Source organism: Syzygium oleosum, unplaced genomic scaffold (genome assembly GCF_021117445.2).
Source record: "Syzygium oleosum isolate NSW1041296 unplaced genomic scaffold, Sole_v2.1 Sole_v2.37, whole genome shotgun sequence".
Lineage (NCBI taxonomy): Eukaryota > Viridiplantae > Streptophyta > Magnoliopsida > Myrtales > Myrtaceae > Syzygium > Syzygium oleosum.
This window is the reverse complement of record NW_026607521.1, coordinates 810,952-827,275: the sequence shown is the minus strand read 5'-3', so window position 1 is coordinate 827,275 and position 16,324 is coordinate 810,952. Positions and strand designations below refer to the sequence as shown.

The 16,324-nt window shown below is 44.0% G+C and overlaps 3 protein-coding genes across 4 annotated transcripts in view; 2 read left to right on the top strand and 1 right to left on the bottom strand.

Annotated features, from left to right (window-relative positions):
- LOC115688599 (probable transcription factor PosF21) overlaps window positions 1-11,999 on the top strand; it is a 59,391-nt gene extending 47,392 nt beyond the window's left edge. The window contains exons 2-5 of one of the 2 annotated variants that reach the window (XM_056305313.1): window positions 6,602-7,733; window positions 9,604-9,736; window positions 9,922-10,006; window positions 11,383-11,999. In XM_056305313.1, the coding sequence (XP_056161288.1) occupies window positions 7,063-7,733; window positions 9,604-9,736; window positions 9,922-10,006; window positions 11,383-11,741 (1,248 nt within the window). In that variant the 5' untranslated portion in view covers window positions 6,602-7,062 and the 3' untranslated portion in view covers window positions 11,742-11,999. Of the gene's footprint in view, window positions 1-6,532; window positions 7,734-9,603; window positions 9,737-9,921; window positions 10,007-11,382 lie in introns of those variants that run through there. The other variant, XM_030614471.2, reaches the window with a different exon arrangement.
- Window positions 2,326-3,875, top strand: LOC115688598 (probable xyloglucan galactosyltransferase GT17). The gene has a single exon (XM_030614469.2). It carries the CDS (start codon window positions 2,374-2,376, stop codon window positions 3,835-3,837), a length of 1,464 nt encoding a protein of 487 aa, XP_030470329.1. The 5' UTR covers window positions 2,326-2,373; the 3' UTR covers window positions 3,838-3,875.
- Window positions 12,000-12,954: 955 nt separating the features above from the next.
- On the bottom strand, window positions 12,955-15,395 carry LOC115688600 (protein STRICTOSIDINE SYNTHASE-LIKE 13). Its single transcript, XM_030614472.2, has 4 exons — window positions 14,883-15,395; window positions 14,201-14,485; window positions 13,789-13,956; window positions 12,955-13,567 (listed from the first exon to the last, which is right to left on the bottom strand). Exons 1-4 carry the CDS (start codon window positions 15,251-15,253, stop codon window positions 13,168-13,170), a joined length of 1,224 nt encoding a protein of 407 aa, XP_030470332.1. The 5' UTR covers window positions 15,254-15,395; the 3' UTR covers window positions 12,955-13,167.
- Window positions 15,396-16,324: the final 929 nt, after the last annotated feature.

Here is a 16,324-nt window from a genome sequence, read left to right as displayed (position 1 = left end):
TCATATTAAAAGTTCTTGCCCTTTCCCTGCAACATCACAATCTAAAGCTAATAAACATATTACTTATGACCTATCCTAAGACAATACGTACACGCCAAATTAAGCCCACATTCTCAGCTTATTCACCAGGCCTCACTCACAATTGATTATCTCGGGAGGTAATGGCGAACCGAAATTACATTCGAGATGTCACGCTTTTTTGATAGGAGCTTGGTCTTGACCTCAACGGAGTATATGTTAGAAAAAGTGCAGGTGATGAAGGGTGGGAGATAATCTTAATTGGATCCTGTTAACGAGTATCCCTCATTGATGATCGATACCAAGCCGGTTCAGTCCCAAAATTAGAACCCGAAACTGGCCTTGTAAGATTCAATTTCGGAAAATCGGAGCCAATAACCGAACTGGCTAAGCTTGGAACAGGCCTGGAACGGGATTTGCAGTTTGCAACCGATGATGATCTCAGCTGAGCGGGGAACTCGCTTCGAACCGATCTAGGCCGGTTCCCCGGATAGAACCCGCCAGTTCAAAGCTCAGAACCGGTACCCTACCCGGAGGTAGACCGGTTCAGAACCCTTAAAACTTTTCCCCCGTGTCGGTAGTTGTTGTCCGAAGAGACGATGTCTTGAAAAGGCAATGCATGGAATGCTCGTGCAAAGAAAGCCAACCCCTCTCCACTTTTGTCTCTGGCCAACAGCAGTTTCTCTCTCCAGAAACATCTCGCTTTTGCTTGCCATTTGTCAATCAGGGCTCTTCTCCAATCAATTTTTTCCTCACCTAATTAACGTTGAATCGATCACCAAACCTGTCAGAAGTTTCCATCACTCAGTCTCACCAATCCCTCCTCTTCCAGTTCTGACTTTTTTGGCACGTCATCGGCGCCAGATGCGACCTCTTTCTATCTTAGGTTAGGGCGCCTCCTCTTTACTTGTGATCGATCAACGTTGGACTTGTCTGGTCCGGCCACGTTTGAGCTTTCGTCTGCGCATTTCGTGCATCCAAACTCGGGTCTACAATGATCCTCGTGCATGTTAGTCATTTGACCCGAATTCAGTTAAGTAATTCATGTCATGTATATGTATTACATTCGTCTTCTTCGCATTCTCTCTCTTTGGATTATCCCGCTTTTACTCGATGAATTTCGAATTAGGATTTTGTTAACGAGCGCGAAGTGCTCGATAGATGTTTGTATAAAGAGATATTGTCTTTTTCAAAATATTGTTTTTCTCGTGTTTTGTATAATCAGTGCATTTTAAATGAAAAAATCTTATTTTTATTAGGTATATGCTTGATAAGTGCTCTAAAGACACTAATTAACGAGACCCTTTAGATTATTTTATCGTATATGCTCCAGATTAGACAATGTACACAATACAATAGATGATTGACCGGTAATAATGCAGGCAACTATAGTGCAAACTTGTCTGGATATGATCCATGATGGCTCGATTATATATATATATAGATTTTATAATCTCGTATGAGTCTCTTAAAATTTGGATGGCATTAACTGCATTCAATTTGGACCATGGTCCATACAAGAATTTACCTATCGAGGGATCTCATCGTGGGCTCGTGCTCATAAGGAAGGGCCCGACTATGAAATGGAGATATAATGGGGAACGTTTTTCATCTACTATACCCGTTTACTATCTTTATCCATTACTTAACACTCAACACGAAGACCTTCAGACTCTGTTGTGCGTTTACCTAATGCCCAATGCAAAAACCTCCCTCTCTCTTTCACACACATACCGGCCGCTTCCGACTCCATCGCATGGCAAGCCCCAAATTGATCGTAGGGACTTCGACCTCTAGTCAAGGTCGACTGCCTCGAATCGGCGCCAATTCAACAGTCTTTTGAATCGCGACAGTATGAACCTAACGTCCGATTTACATGATTTATAGACTACAGAAATACTTTTTTCCGGTGACGATAGATGGATATAAACAGAGCATGGAATGTGGGGGACACAGGCCCCTCCCTCTCACGCACAGGCTTGGCAACTTTCTATGCAGTAACTTTACATGGTGACATTGATTCCCCAACAGACGGGGGTGGACTCTTGTGATCTCTCTCTCTTTTGGAACCATTATCGCAACCACCGCCAAATTTATATCTTTTCATTCCTTAAAACCCACGATAAGTAAATATGGAATTACGACAATTTCTTCCCCTTTCCTCTTTTCCCAGTTCTCAATGACATGTTGTGTCGGTTGGGCCTCCCCGTTGACTTTGACATCCTCAGAAAGCCACCCGCAGCAGCCTTCTTCCCTCCACCCCTCCTCCTCCTCCTCCCATCTCCATTTCAAATCCTCCCTCTCTCTCTCTCTCTCTCTTTCTCTCTCTCTCTCTCTCTTTCTCTGTGTGTGAAGATGATGTTGAGGAAGCTGAGACACGCGCTGCCGTGGACGGCGGTCGACAAGCCCAAGTCCTCCAAGCACCACAAGGCTGATCAGACCTCCTCCAAGCTCAAGCCCGCCCTCTTCCTCTCCTCCTTCTTCGCTCTCTGGTTCCTTCTCCTCTACTTCCGCTTCGATCTGCTCCGCCCCGACACCGCGAGAAGGCCTCCTGCTGCGACCAACCTCACCCTCGGCGTCGCCGATGACCCTCCCGACGGCTCCGCCTGCCGCTCCCGCGCCGCCGTCTACGTCCACTCCCTCCCCCCCAGGTTCAACTCCGACCTCCTCCTCCGCTGCCGCTCCCTCAACATGTACACCGACATGTGCCCCCACGTCTCCAACCGCGGCCTCGGCCGCCCCATCCCCTCCGTCGCCGGCATTGGCGGTGGTGGAGGAGGCAGCTGGTTCGCCACCAACCAGTTCATCGCCGAGATGATCTTCCACGCGCGCCTCGAGAACCACCCGTGCCGCGTCCGCGACCCCGCCCTCGCCAACCTCTTCTACGTCCCCTTCTACGCTGGCCTCCACGTGTCCAGCATGTTCCGCGAGCGCAGCCTCCCGGCCCGCGACGCCCTCGCCGTGGACCTCGCCGAGCACGTGCAGTCCCTCCCCACATGGCAGCGGCGCGGCGGGCATGACCACTTCCTCGTCCTCGGCCGGACTGCATGGGACTTCCTCCGGCTCTCGAACCGGGGCCCCGACTTCGGGGCGAACTCGCTCCTGGACCTCCCGGCCGTCAGGAACATGTCGGTCCTGACCGTCGAGAGGCAGCCCTGGACCGGGTCCAACCAGCATGGTATCCCGTACCCGTCCTACTTCCATCCCGCCACATCAGCAGAGATGCTGGCGTGGCATAAGCACGTCAGCGAGTCCGATCGGCCGCACCTGTTCTCCTTCATCGGCGGACCGCGGAGGGGCCCGGGCATGGCGGCAATAAGGGACGAGCTCATCCGTCAGTGCAACGAGTCGGCCCGGTGCGAGCTCGTGGTTTGCAAGCCGGCGTCCCCCGCCGCATGCCACGACCCGGGCCGGGTGCTCAGCATCATGGCGGCGTCGCGGTTCTGCCTGCAGGCACCGGGGGACTCGTTCACGCGGCGGTCCGTGTTCGACGCGGTGCTCGCGGGGTGTGTGCCCGTGTTCTTCTCGCCGCACACGGCGTACACGCAGTACAGGTGGTACCTCCCGGCGGAGCCGAGGGAGTACTCGGTGTTCGTCGACGCCGGAGAGGGAGAGGAGCCGCTGGAGGTGGAGATAGAGAAGGTGCTCGCGGAGATCCCGCCGGAGGAGGTGGAGAGGATGCGGCGGAGGGTGGTCGAGCTGATACCGAGAATCACGTACGCGCATCCGAACGCGACGGCGTTGGGGTTTCGGGACGCGGTCGACGTCGCGGTCGACGCCTTGCTCGAGCACATGGGGTCCAAGTTAGAGAAGACCTAAATTTAATTTATCAATAATTCTTTCCTTTTGTGAAAAGAAAAGTCATAACTTTAATTTTTATTTTCGTTTTTGTAGTTTTTTTTTACATCGTGTTCATGTAGTGTAATGTGATTTGTCACGATCACAACCCTCAATTTTCAGGGAAAATTACCATAAAAAAATCTAAATCTATTGTACGCCAATTCAATCTTTAATCTTTTTATTGTACCAATTCAGTCCTAAATCTTTTGATAATTTGATAATTTAATCATTTTACACAATTTTAGTCGAAAATCGCTGACCCACGTGAGGCATTCTACATTGCACAGCGAGCGTTGATGTAGACAAATTTTTGTAATGTTTAACTATTTTTATTTATCAGACCAAAAAAAAACTATTTTTATTTTCTTTTTTTCCTTCTTCCTTCGCCGGTCCTTGACAATGGTCGGCAATGACGACCAGCGTGGGTTGTCCTTGATGGATCTGGCGCTGGTGAGGTCACCCTTCGCTGGTCATCGCTAGCCATCACCGAGGCTTGACAATCGTCAAAGGAAGAAAGAAAAGAAGAGAAAAAATAGAAAATAAAAATAATATAAAAATAAATAAATAAAATTATAAAATTTGTCCACATTAAGTATTTCCGCCAAATTAATCAGAATGACTAAATTGGTAAATTGTCAAAATGTTTATGACTAAATTGATCAAATTGAAAGGTTTAAAATTAAATTAACATAAATGTAATAGGTCTAGGACTATTCTAATAATTTTCCCTCAATTTTTGTGTTAATAGCATATGAGATTTGCTATGTATCGCCATTTGGCCTCTCTCGTGAACATACTCCACTTCTTAGTCGTTTCTTAGGGCAGACCTTTGGTTTCCTTGAAAATATTTTATGTTTATCTTGTATTTTTTACATCGTCGCCCTTAAGTTCCTTGTAATTTCACTTTAGATCTTTTAAATATCTGGGATTTATACTTCGCGCCCTCCAATTTTAATATGGAAAACTTTTACTTTTCGACCCTATACTTCCACACTCTTTCTTATTCGAATTAAATCCTTATACTTTTTTAATTTTTCTCATCGAATCCTTCTATTCGCACAAATTGTCTAATGAAGCGCTCCGGACCAAACCCAATGAAAATTCTGTTGATGTGACCGTCCGAACGTGACATGGCTAGTGAGGCCGCAGCGATTCGCCGAGAATTATAGGAAGAACACGTTATTTATGTCAGTTGTAGCTCAACTTAGCTCTTATTTTCTAAGCTAGAAAAGAATGATGTATAATATACCCAAAATGGTGAGCAAACGAGAAGAGAGAAGTGCCCTACACAAAACGAGCAGAGAGTTAGGGCCCGTTTGGTAACGTGCCAAACAGTGAAAATTTTTGTTCTTTTGTTTCCAGAAATAGTTTGGGAACAGAAATGCTTTTGGTAAACTTTTTGTTTCCGGGCACATTTTTGCAAAAATTTGTGCCCAGAAACAGTTTTGGAAGAGAAACAAGAAGTAAAAAAAAGTTGCTTCTTATTTCTCGACACAATTTTGAGAATGAGTTCTTTTTCTTTTCTTTTTTGTGTTGTTCTTCCCTGGGCTGTGGCCGGTCGCCGGCGGCCGGCCATAGCCCAGGGCCGACGAGGGCGTCATGGCCCTCGCCAGCCGCCGGCGAGGGCGAGGGCTGGACCCTCGCCACCTGGGTGAGGCGGCTCGCCGTCGATCATGGCGAGGTCGGCCTCGCCCGATCTGGGCAAGGTCGGCGGTGAGGCAGGCGGCCAGGGTGGCGGCGAGGGCCGCGACGCCCTGGCCTGTGGCCGGTCGCCGGCGCCGGCGACCGGCCATGGCCAAAGAAGGGAAGGGTAGAAAGAAAAAAAATAGAAAAACAATATTAAATAATTTAAAAAATATTATTAATAAAAAGAAATTTTGTGTAGTTACCAAACGTATTTCTGTTCTTTTCTATCCCAGGAATAGAAATTTTGGACAGTTACCAAACGCCTTTAAATGCTCAGAAATTGTTTCCGGGCACAGAATAAAAAAGAATCATTTCTGAATAGAAATAATTTCCGGGCACAGAATGATTGTCATGCGCACCCTTACTAACCTGGCGTCCATTCGATGATTTCTACACGGTGGAGCCAGCAACCTGCTGCCTGGACAGCTGGTTAACTTTGGTCCCTATTGAGAGCATGACATATGTATCCCAATTGTTGACTCTGAGGCCCTCCTAGTCACATGGAATTGACTATTCTAACATGAGAGCCAAAATGACCGACTCTTCTTGATTTAAAAAGAGAATGAGCCATTCCAACAAGAATTCTCGAGGAAATTAAAATCGATAACCATCGTCGTCCATAATGGACCAGAAACATCATTCGCATCTAGCACAATGGGCAACACAATCAAACCCTCGAACTCTTCATGGGATGAATGGAAAGCACAGGAAAGGAAAGAGAGATCTAAAATCACCATGCAAGGCAAAAGAGTGTGTTATATATATATATATCATCAAAATCTTTGCAAGAGAATCGAAGAAGAAGAAGAAGAAGAAGAAGAGGCCCAACCCAAGAACGAGCGAGCCCTTCCTCAGACAGAAACGGCCTGTGTCTTCTCCGAGAAGCCTCGTCTTCTTCCTCAGATCTCTCTCTGGCTCTCTGTCTCTCTCTCGATTCTCTCTGTGCTTTACAAGCAACACACACACACGCACACTCTCTCTCTCTTCCTCTCTGCCTGTCGTCCCGACAACCATCTCTCTCCCCATGTGATTCGCCTTCCTCTGTGAAAAAAAGAAGGACCAAAAAGCTGTTCATTCTCTACCCTTTTGGCCCTCCTTCGTCCCCTCGCTTTTCATTCCTTCCCCATTTCACATGAAGATCTGATCTCTCTCTCTCTCTCTCTCTCTCTCTCTGACTTCGCCTGCAAGAATTTGTGTCCCCTCTCGCGATCCCCAGGCAGGGAAAAAGGAAGAAACTTTGATTCGCCCTTCAGCTTCTCTCACTCCCCTGCTTCGTCTCTTGTCCAATCTCGCCGTCCGCTTTCCTCGGATCTTCGTGGGTCTAGGGTTTTCTCCCACCCCCCATCACCTGCTTCGTCGTGTTTGCGCGTGTCCCTTGTGAAAAAGGCGGGATTTTGCCGAGGCTTTCTAGCTGGGGGAACCGACCTCGGGGGCTTTTTGATCGGGTCGATCGTTGGTTTGGAGTCGCGGGTTCAAGGTGGATTGGATTCAGTTCGATTCGGGGGATTTCTGGGTGCCATGGATAAGGAGAAATTGTCTGGTCATAGTAGCGGGTTGCCGCCTCCGTCGGGTCGTTTCGCGGGGTTCTCGCCGAATGCGAATGCCTTCTCCGTGAAGCCGGAGCCGCCGCCGGCGGGCTCCTCGTCGTTCCCCCCGTTGGCTCAGCAGAACCTGGTCCCCGACTTCAGCCACGATATTAGCCGGATGCCCGATAACCCGCCGCGGAACCGTGGCCACCGCCGCGCGCATTCGGAGATTCTCACTCTCCCTGATGATATCAGCTTCGACAGTGATCTCGGAGTCGTGGGAGCCGCGGATGGTCCTTCGTTCTCAGATGATACGGAGGAGGATTTGTTTTCCATGTACCTCGACATGGATAAGTTCAATTCGTCCTCGGCGACTTCGTCGTTTCAGATGGGAGAGCCTTCTTCTGCTCCACTGGCCATGGCGGCTGCCGCGGAGTCTGGTTCGGGGGCAGCCCCATCTTCTGCGGAGAACGTGGCTTCTGGGTCGACTGAGAGGCCTAGAATTAGACATCAACATAGCCAGTCTATGGACGGGTCAACGAGTATTAAGCCCGAGATGCTTATGTCGGGTTCCGAGGAAGCATCTCCTGCAGATGCCAAGAAGGCCATGTCTGCTGCGAAGCTTGCTGAGCTTGCACTGATTGATCCCAAGCGCGCAAAGAGGTACACAGTGGCTCAAGAGAGTTTTTCGATACTTGCTAACTCTGGCAAGTTGCTGAAGTCTGTCGTTTGATATCGCCCATGCCTTGCGTATATAGCATAAATCTGTTGTTAATTGTGCTTTAATAAATGCTTCAATCATTTAGTGTTTGGTCTTCAGATGACAAGTATTGACTGCATTGTCTAGACATTAGTTGTACATCTTGGCTCATCACTCATGATAGATAGTTCTATGGTTGTTATATGGATGATTGAGGAGGACTATTCTGGGACCATTCCTGCCTGCGAAATAGAGGCATTGCTTGCTGAATTTTTAATTCAATGTATAATGTGGTTTATGTTTTGTGCAAATTTAACGTTGCAAGTTTTTCCTTTGACTTGATTGTCTGGTGTTAGGAAAAAATGCTGCCTTAGGTTTGGTTTGCTAATTCATTTGAACTCTTTGTACTGACATCAAATGCATTCTCTCTCTTGTGCTTCTACCTTTACTAGTGTTATTTTGGTGATCGTGAATATATATATACATGGGGGCAGTGGTAGTGATTTTTGATAGGTCATAAGTTTGAATGCATACAGCTTGTCTCTCCTTCTCAGGACAATATGTGTGTTGCACCTCTTGTGTACACTAGGCAGTCTGTGCATGGCTTATGCTGGTCTTGCTTCGAAAGGTGTTGGTTTGACCTGTGTGACAATATTTTGGCCTCTTTCCTCATGTAGTATATCCTTTTCAGTCTTAGAATGATGCAATTGAGTGCACTTTAATCTGCATGGTGCCTGTATGAGCATACAATTAATTAACTAAGAGAACTGTTTCCATTTAGGCATTGTACACGGAGAAGGGAGGTTTTGGGATTTGGGTTCAGCTGCTCATGTACTTCGACATATATTCTGCTTCGTTACTGATGTTTGTCTTCTTTCGTGAACTGATGTGCTCTCTTATAGTTAGTATGTCTTCTGTAGTACGTGATGAAAGATTGAAAGTTGCTTTAACTAATTAATCGATTGGATGATATTGTAAATGTTTGCAAGAGGAATTCAAACCGGCACAAGATTTTACTTTACTACATTTTTACCTTTTCTTCAAAAGTACTTTTAATAGCTGGGTGCACCAACAGTAATAAACTTATAAGTTAGAACATTTTCCACTTCCTTTGAATTAATGTGTGGCTAGAGGTGCTCGTCTCTGTTGCCCTCTTTGCAAGAGTTTTGACTCGAAGATGTGTTAAGAATCTTGATTAGATAATTGATGAAAGAGGTTGCTTTCATAATAAGCAGGAAGGTAGAAACACGAAAATGGACTGAAATTGGACTTATTGTCTCCTTGTTAACTTCCTTGGCTGTGAGTTTCATGTTACATTTCGATTTTATTCAGTACTTTTGTTTTTTACTAAGACTTTCTGCTTGTGAAATTCAGAAGCGAGCATATGTTTTCTCCTTTTTTTCCTTTCATAGTAAATGTCAAGTGTGAGCTATGCAACACCATATGTTTTTCAATAACTATGAACTTTACATAATTATACATACGACACTGTTGAGTGCTTTATGAAATTATGACTCACTTGCAGAGTACGATATCGTGTGTATCTACATATGTTTATGCTTTCAGTAATATTGTAAGCTTTGGTATTTTCTCACTCTTAATGAGGTCTGTTGCGAGTGGGGTTTCTATGGCGTGCTTCGATTTGCTATAAAGTGTGCAATCTAGGTGAAAGTTCAACTGTTTTTCGGTCTTATGTTTTGCCTTCTTTGTCTCCTTTTCTAGAACTCGCTATGGTATTTCTTTGTTCCGTAACTTTTTTTTATCTTTGTACTGTGATTATGTGATGTCCACATTATATGTACATTCAACCCCATCCTTTCGGTGATTCAATAGGATCTGGGCAAACAGACAGTCGGCTGCAAGGTCAAAGGAAAGGAAGATGCGATACATAGCTGAGCTTGAACGGAAAGTACAAACTTTACAAACTGAAGCAACAACTCTCTCTGCACAGCTCACTCTGCTGCAGGTAAGTTGTGTCTAGTTAGATGGTGTGAATGAGAGCTGATTTGGTATGTTCATTGCTCAAGTGCTACAAAAGCTCTCAGTGACATTTTGTTCTCCTTTTGCTTTTCTTGTGTTATTGTTCTTGACAAGTGATGTTGCTTGCACATTGATATTGTTATCATTATGTTTCTTGTTTGGATTTTGCAGAGAGACACAAATGGTTTGACTGCTGAGAATAGTGAATTGAAACTGCGGTTGCAAACAATGGAGCAACAGGTTCATTTGCAAGATGGTATGTCTTGTTCTTTAATATGTCCCTCTGTAGTATAGTAACTATTATTATATTGTTTGCACTTCCGCTTGTCTAAGTATGGCATCATTATTGAACTATAGCGTCTCATTGCTTCTGCATATAAAAGAAAGATGCAGCTGCATGTTATCAGTTGTATCTTCTTCAGACTGTTGGTTTTTATTTTCTGGTGCTTGTACTAATGAAACACAAACGACTGCAGAATTTTTTTTCTTTTGGTTATGTACAAACAACTCCAGATGTATGGGGTCTTTTATTGGGCCTGTAGTAATCTAACCTCAAATGCAATGCAATCTTTTTGATATTTTTTATGCATGTGCCTAATCTAATGATGTTGACCACATTTGCCTGATGTGCATTGCATGGTTAATTGAGCATCTTACATTGTTGTGTTGTTAAAGGATGCGAGAAAAAACAGAATTTTCATAAGATGGAAGTTAACTGCTTTGGTGGAAATTAATAAAGTTGCAGTGCCAGAGGTCCTACTAGAAAGAAGATGAGCAGGAGAAATGACATGACCATCTAAGTTGGATGGATCAATACACCTGTTTGTTAGTTCTAGTTTTCTTATGGACTGCAAATGGAGTAATGTCCATTGTTCTGACTCCTATTCCACATTATGTACTAGAATCTTTTGTTTGAAAAAATCTTTTGCAATTTCCTCCAATGTCTACTGTCTCACATAATATCACAGTATGTGTATATCACGGTAATGTGGAAATTTTGAAGTAGTCAATGAGGAATTTTGTGGGAGTAGATTGCATTGTATGTTCTTCAGCAATCCTTTGTGTTAGTCAGATAATCTGTCTTACCAGTGTCTTTAGCAATACTTATGAAGTAGGTGATTAGGTGAAAGAGAGTATAGATATGGGAAATCAGTGTAAATCTGGTATGCAAGATATGCTAGATGCTGCATGATGATACAGTTGGAATTTAAGTTTGGTACATTTTCCTTTCTCTTGCTCACCCTTTATAAATGCTCTTTCATCATTTTTTTTGGGGATATCATCGCTGTGATAAATTTTCTGTTTCGCTCTATTTCCTGATATAATGTTTCGGTTCGTTTGGAGTAATGGTATTTATTTGGACTCTTTGCACAGCAATCTGAAGTGCTTTACCACAATGATTATGTCTAGTTGCAGTGCTATCTGGTTCTTGCAGAAGGCATTTCCAAAGATTCGTCTAAGAGTTTCTTCAAACATTTTTTTATTCTGTTTATAATTATTACTACGAAGTGTCGTTTGTTTTACTACTTTTGCTCTGAGATTCCTCACATACGCATCTGTAGCATAAAACTGCACATTGATTTTTACTTGGTAGGAGGTTTGATGAGGCATACCCCTTCATCTTCTTTGCAGCTTTGAATGAAGCACTCAAAGAGGAAATACAACATCTGAAGGTACTAACTGGCCAAGCTATGCCCAACGGTGGACCCATGATGAACTACGCTTCGTTTGGAAGTGGCCAGCAGTTCTATCCCAACAACCATGCGATGCACACTCTTCTGGCTGCACAGCAGTTTCAACAGTTGCAGATTCAGTCACAGAAGCAGCAGCACCAGTTTCAACAGCATCAACTGCATCACCAACTTCAGCAGCAGCAGTTACAGCACGAACAGCAGCAACCAGCTGGGGACTTGAAATTCAGAGGACCTATTCCTTCTCCAAATCAGAAAGATGGTAATGCAGCAGAGTCAAATTCTTCTAAAATGGAGTGAGTAGCTGCCTTTGGGCTTTGTATCAGTAACTGTTGTCTCCTCTTAGTCTGTCGCTAGCAGTATTAATCACCATCAGTCATCAGATTAGACACATACCCCTCTCCCTCAAAAAAAAAAAAAAAGTAGTACTAGATTTAGACTTTTCATGGGACGCATACTGTCGAATGCATTTATTTGTTTATTTATTGTTGTCGTGTTGTTTAGATCTTTGATCTGGATTGAAGTTTCTCGTAGTAGGTTTGCTTTGTGAATTAGTTACTTGTTGGGTCCCTGTAGTGATTTGGTATAACTGAGAATTTTTGTCTAAACTGGCTGCTTCTGAATTGCCCTTTACCTTTTTGGCTGTGAAGTTTGCGGAAGGGGAATCCAGGTTTACTAAGTGTGGACTCGGCTGGCTGTATCTGCCTTTGGTCTTAAAAATTTCTTCATTTCTTCTTACTTCACAAACTGTAACTGCATTTCGGAAATTGCACATGGAACAAAAGTCAAGTAATCTGATTTTTCTGATGAGTAACTCAATATCACAGCAATGAAGAATATTTCTATGAGCATGCCATTCTGTTATCGAAAAAGGGGACAGAGGTTTCTGTTCCTAGATGAAGTGGTAAACTATGAGGTGGACCACGTCCTTAGTTACCTTGTTCAACCTATGGCTAGTCTTTCCTCTTACATTTAGGGGAAGGTCTTACATGCTGAAGGGCCAAGTAAGACATTCTTGGAGAGAGCTGATAGTCGATAAGCACTCTCCAGTTTCTCTTTATCCGTACGTGATGCATGTGTTGTTTTCTCCTTACCGGTTTCTCAACTCTTCTGTTTAGTGGGAGTCGTTTTGCAAATCAAAGAGAGAAACTTCTCTGTTCAGGGAATATGGTTCCTCTGAATGTTCTGTTTTATACTTCTGATTGCAAATGTAGCTTTCTTTACGGATCAAAAGATGAGAACGTGGGGAGTTTTGTGTCTACAATGTTTGGATATACTTGAACAGGCTTTCTTTTGTTTTCTTTTGAGAGGTCATGTAAACTTACGTATCTTAATTATGAACCGAACTCTCGGCTGCAACATCTATAGTAAGCAAATTGTTCAATATTGGTTGATGATATTTCAATGTTCCTTCAGACTTGATTGCAACCCCCAATTGATGACTTTTCCGCGTCAGTGGTGGTTGTTATGCAGCAGAAGCTAAGGCAGGGGAGCAAGGTCAACGACATTAAAATGCAGAATTGAGCGGTGATACCATTGCGACCTCTGATTATAACTTTACGACATGGAGAATACAAGAAAGTAATATGCCAAGGGTTTCCCTAGGCAGGGTAACTAATTGCTTCGTAATAGCACAATTAAGTTGAACCAGGCATACCCCATAAGTACAGTAATTATGACCGAAGGGAAGAACTGAAAATGCATAAAACGGGAAGAAAGCAAACTCTCAGGGGTAAGGTAGAGTGGCAATGTGGTTATGAGCCACAGTTCCAATCCAAAGCTTCCCATTGGCTTCCCTAACTTCACTCACTAACTTCATAACCGCACCCTTCCTATCCTCAAGAACTTCCAAGATCTCTCCTTCCTCACTGAACAGCGAGATGACCGTGTACATCCGCATCCCCATTGGCCTCGCCAAAATGCTCATTTTTATCGGCAATCTGAAGTAGATGCTCTTAAACCATGGATTGTGACTGAGAAGCTCTTGTGCCGGCGTCCTGCAACAATCTATGGCCACCCAGAACTGCCCTTTCTCGTTAATCCTCACATTGTCCGGATAGCCTGGAAGATCTGCCACGACTTCAGTTGTCCCGATTTTTGGACCCTCCAGCCAGTACTTCATCAACCTGAGATGCAACTCCAAATTTAATCAGTCTGAGGTGACGCGATGCATCAACTAGTCTGTTTCACAACTACACTCCTCATAAATTCTACACAAGTGTACATATTTAATCTAACGGGGAAGCAAACCGAAATCATTAGAAGCAAAATCCAGAACTTCTATTTGGAAATGGTGGTTGAACAGAGAGTACAAGTCATATCGGCAATTGTGGTAGCAGTAGAGTACCTGCAATTGGTGGTCTCAGTGAAGAGGAGGAAGTTTTGGTTTCTAGACAATTGGACTCCATTGGGGAAGGCCAAGCCTTCCAAAACGACATGAGTTGTATTAGTGGGGGGGTCGTATCTGAGGAGCCTCCCAGTTGCTTCTCCTTCCAGCAGTATATAGAAATGGTTCCTTCACATAAAAACAGTCACAATTTCCTCGCTTATAACGAAAAATTTGAAAGCAAAAAGACCTTAAAAGTACTCGTACAGAACCATTATATCTTTGAACATGCTTATGTTGATCATAGTGTATTTTGTCCCACAAAATTCAACAAGAAAAGAAGAAGAGAACATGGGTGCAGTGTGATTTTCACAGAAATTATCTTATAAAAAAAGAGAGAGGAGCATATAGGAATGTGTCATGTTTCACTTACACTCTGTCATATCTGGTGCTGGTATCAGTGAAGAAGATGGAGCCATTGCTGTGGAGGTCAAGGTCATTTGCAAAGAGAATTGGTTTACCATGCACATGTGTGGCCAAAGGAGTTGCATATCCTCCTTCCGGTCCAACCACCAGCAGCCCAAAATAGGCATCTGCTATGTAAAGCTGTCCACTCTCCTTGTTGAACCTCAGCCCCAGAGGCCTCCCACACTTCTTCTCCACCTTCCATTGCTTTGGTGTGGTTGAGTCCACCCCTTTTGCGCACACTTTCTCTGACCTAATAATTCTCATAAATGTCACTCCCAAATCACATGTTAGCTTGTTGATATGACATGAAATGTTAAATACTAGAGAAGTTGATGGCATTACGTTTATGTTGGCATGATGGCGATTGTATCTAATCGTCTCTTCAGTTGTAAAGTGGTGCATTTAAAATTAATCTATTTTTTTTTTTTTTGGTAAAGGCCGATAATGACAGTGATTATTATATCCCAATGTTAAATTAATCTATTTTTGGTTCGCATACATGTCAAGATCAAGTCATTTGCACCTTTTTCTTCGGTTAATTACTGGATACATGCTCGAGTATGGAACTGTTGTACTGTGGAGTTTTGAAAGGTGTTTCAAATGCTGTCTGTTGTCAATGAGCAGTAATATAACTTGAGAACGCTCACCAATTTGGAGTTGCGAAAGCAAATGTCTCCCACCCAACGCCTTCCCCCATCCACCTGACGACCCGCCCGTCGGCAAGGCCGGTGTAAGGCCCGCGTCCCGACGGGTCGAACTCCAAAGACTCTGGCCCATAGACTTGGTCTGCAAACTCCAACTTCCCAAACCGCAGCTTGCTCTGGTTGTCTCTAGGCCAACTCTCCATGACCCTCTTGTAAGGTGCAATGGCATGCCTCACAGGCCTGAACTCATGCCCTCCCACTGGCCCCACATTGAATGGGTCCACCATGCAAAACCCTAGCAACGCTACTGCGACAACATACACTAACAATTGCTGCAGTGAGGTCTCATCTTTGAGGGAACCCTTTTTCTCCATCTTTCTTCAAAGGGATCCAAATGCAAAAGGACAGAGGGGTTTCCACTCTTTGTGGGTGTTCTTGGGTATGAGGGTTGTGATGTGAAAGTGCGAAGTTGATCGTGGTGATTGGTAGGGATTGATATGATAAAGAGAAGGGTGAGCATAGGAATTACATGCATTGTATATGAGGGGATTGGAAATGTTTGGAGGGGGAGTAGGTGGTCTGCTGGCCTGGATTGTGTGTTCATCTGTTTTTCCTTGTTTGTAGTAAAACCAACACGAAACCAACTTTTCCATTTGAGAAAGTGGCCAAGTCATAGCCTAATTTGGTGTGACATGGAACCACGGCTGGCCTAAAGGATACTTAATGAGTTTGCGCAAAAAATTCATTTTTCTTTCTTTTTCCTTTTTTTAAGATAATACGGGCATTTAAATCCTTGACTCAACTAATTACTAGGAATGCATGTAATTCACCACATTCACATGCATGTGCAAAGCTTTATTCATAAGGTGAAACGGACAGTTTTTAAAGTTATTTTGAGTGGGAGACGCTGTGATTTGAATTTAGGATCGGCGATATCTAAACCAAATGCTTCACCGTTCCACTAACCTTTGGAAGTTACTTGGTGCCTTATACCATTTGTTTGTTAGCTACTGAATCATGCTAATCGATGCATCTATTAGTCGATACTATGTATGCAATAATCTCTTTAGGACTAGAGACTAGTTTTTTCAACAAAAGATAACGCGCAGCGCCACTCTAATGAATGGATCCTAGATGTTGTTTCACGTAAACGTTCTCGTATTAAATACCTCGCAAGAAGAACATTGCCAAAAGAAATTTGGTTGAGTGATCGATCAATCATGAGATGTCTCGCAATAAAGCACCCTACAAGGCTAGAACTATCCTCGGTTTTAATGATAAAAGGCTAAAAGGTTCCAATAGAGGCTGGGGTGTCGATGGAAACGTGGCTGAGACGTGACTTGCATCTATCTATTTATCATGTTAATGGGTTCGTTGGGAGTTGAAACTGTGATTCTTCTGCCTCTTTATTCCTGTGCTAGATCCAAATATTGTACACAGGGAAG

Excerpts from the sequence above, each read along its gene's own strand:
- LOC115688598 (XM_030614469.2), top strand. The coding sequence starts at position 2,374 with ATGATGTTGAGGAAGCTGAGACACGCGCTGCCGTGGACGGCGGTCGAC.
- LOC115688600 (XM_030614472.2), bottom strand. The coding sequence starts at position 15,253 with ATGGAGAAAAAGGGTTCCCTCAAAGATGAGACCTCACTGCAGCAATTG. Across the intron at positions 13,957-14,200 it reads AGCACCAGATATGACAGAGT|GAACCATTTCTATATACTGC; the intron begins GTAAGTGAAACA and ends TTTTATGTGAAG. Across the intron at positions 13,568-13,788 it reads ACTGAGACCACCAATTGCAG|GTTGATGAAGTACTGGCTGG; the intron begins GTACTCTACTGC and ends GTTGCATCTCAG.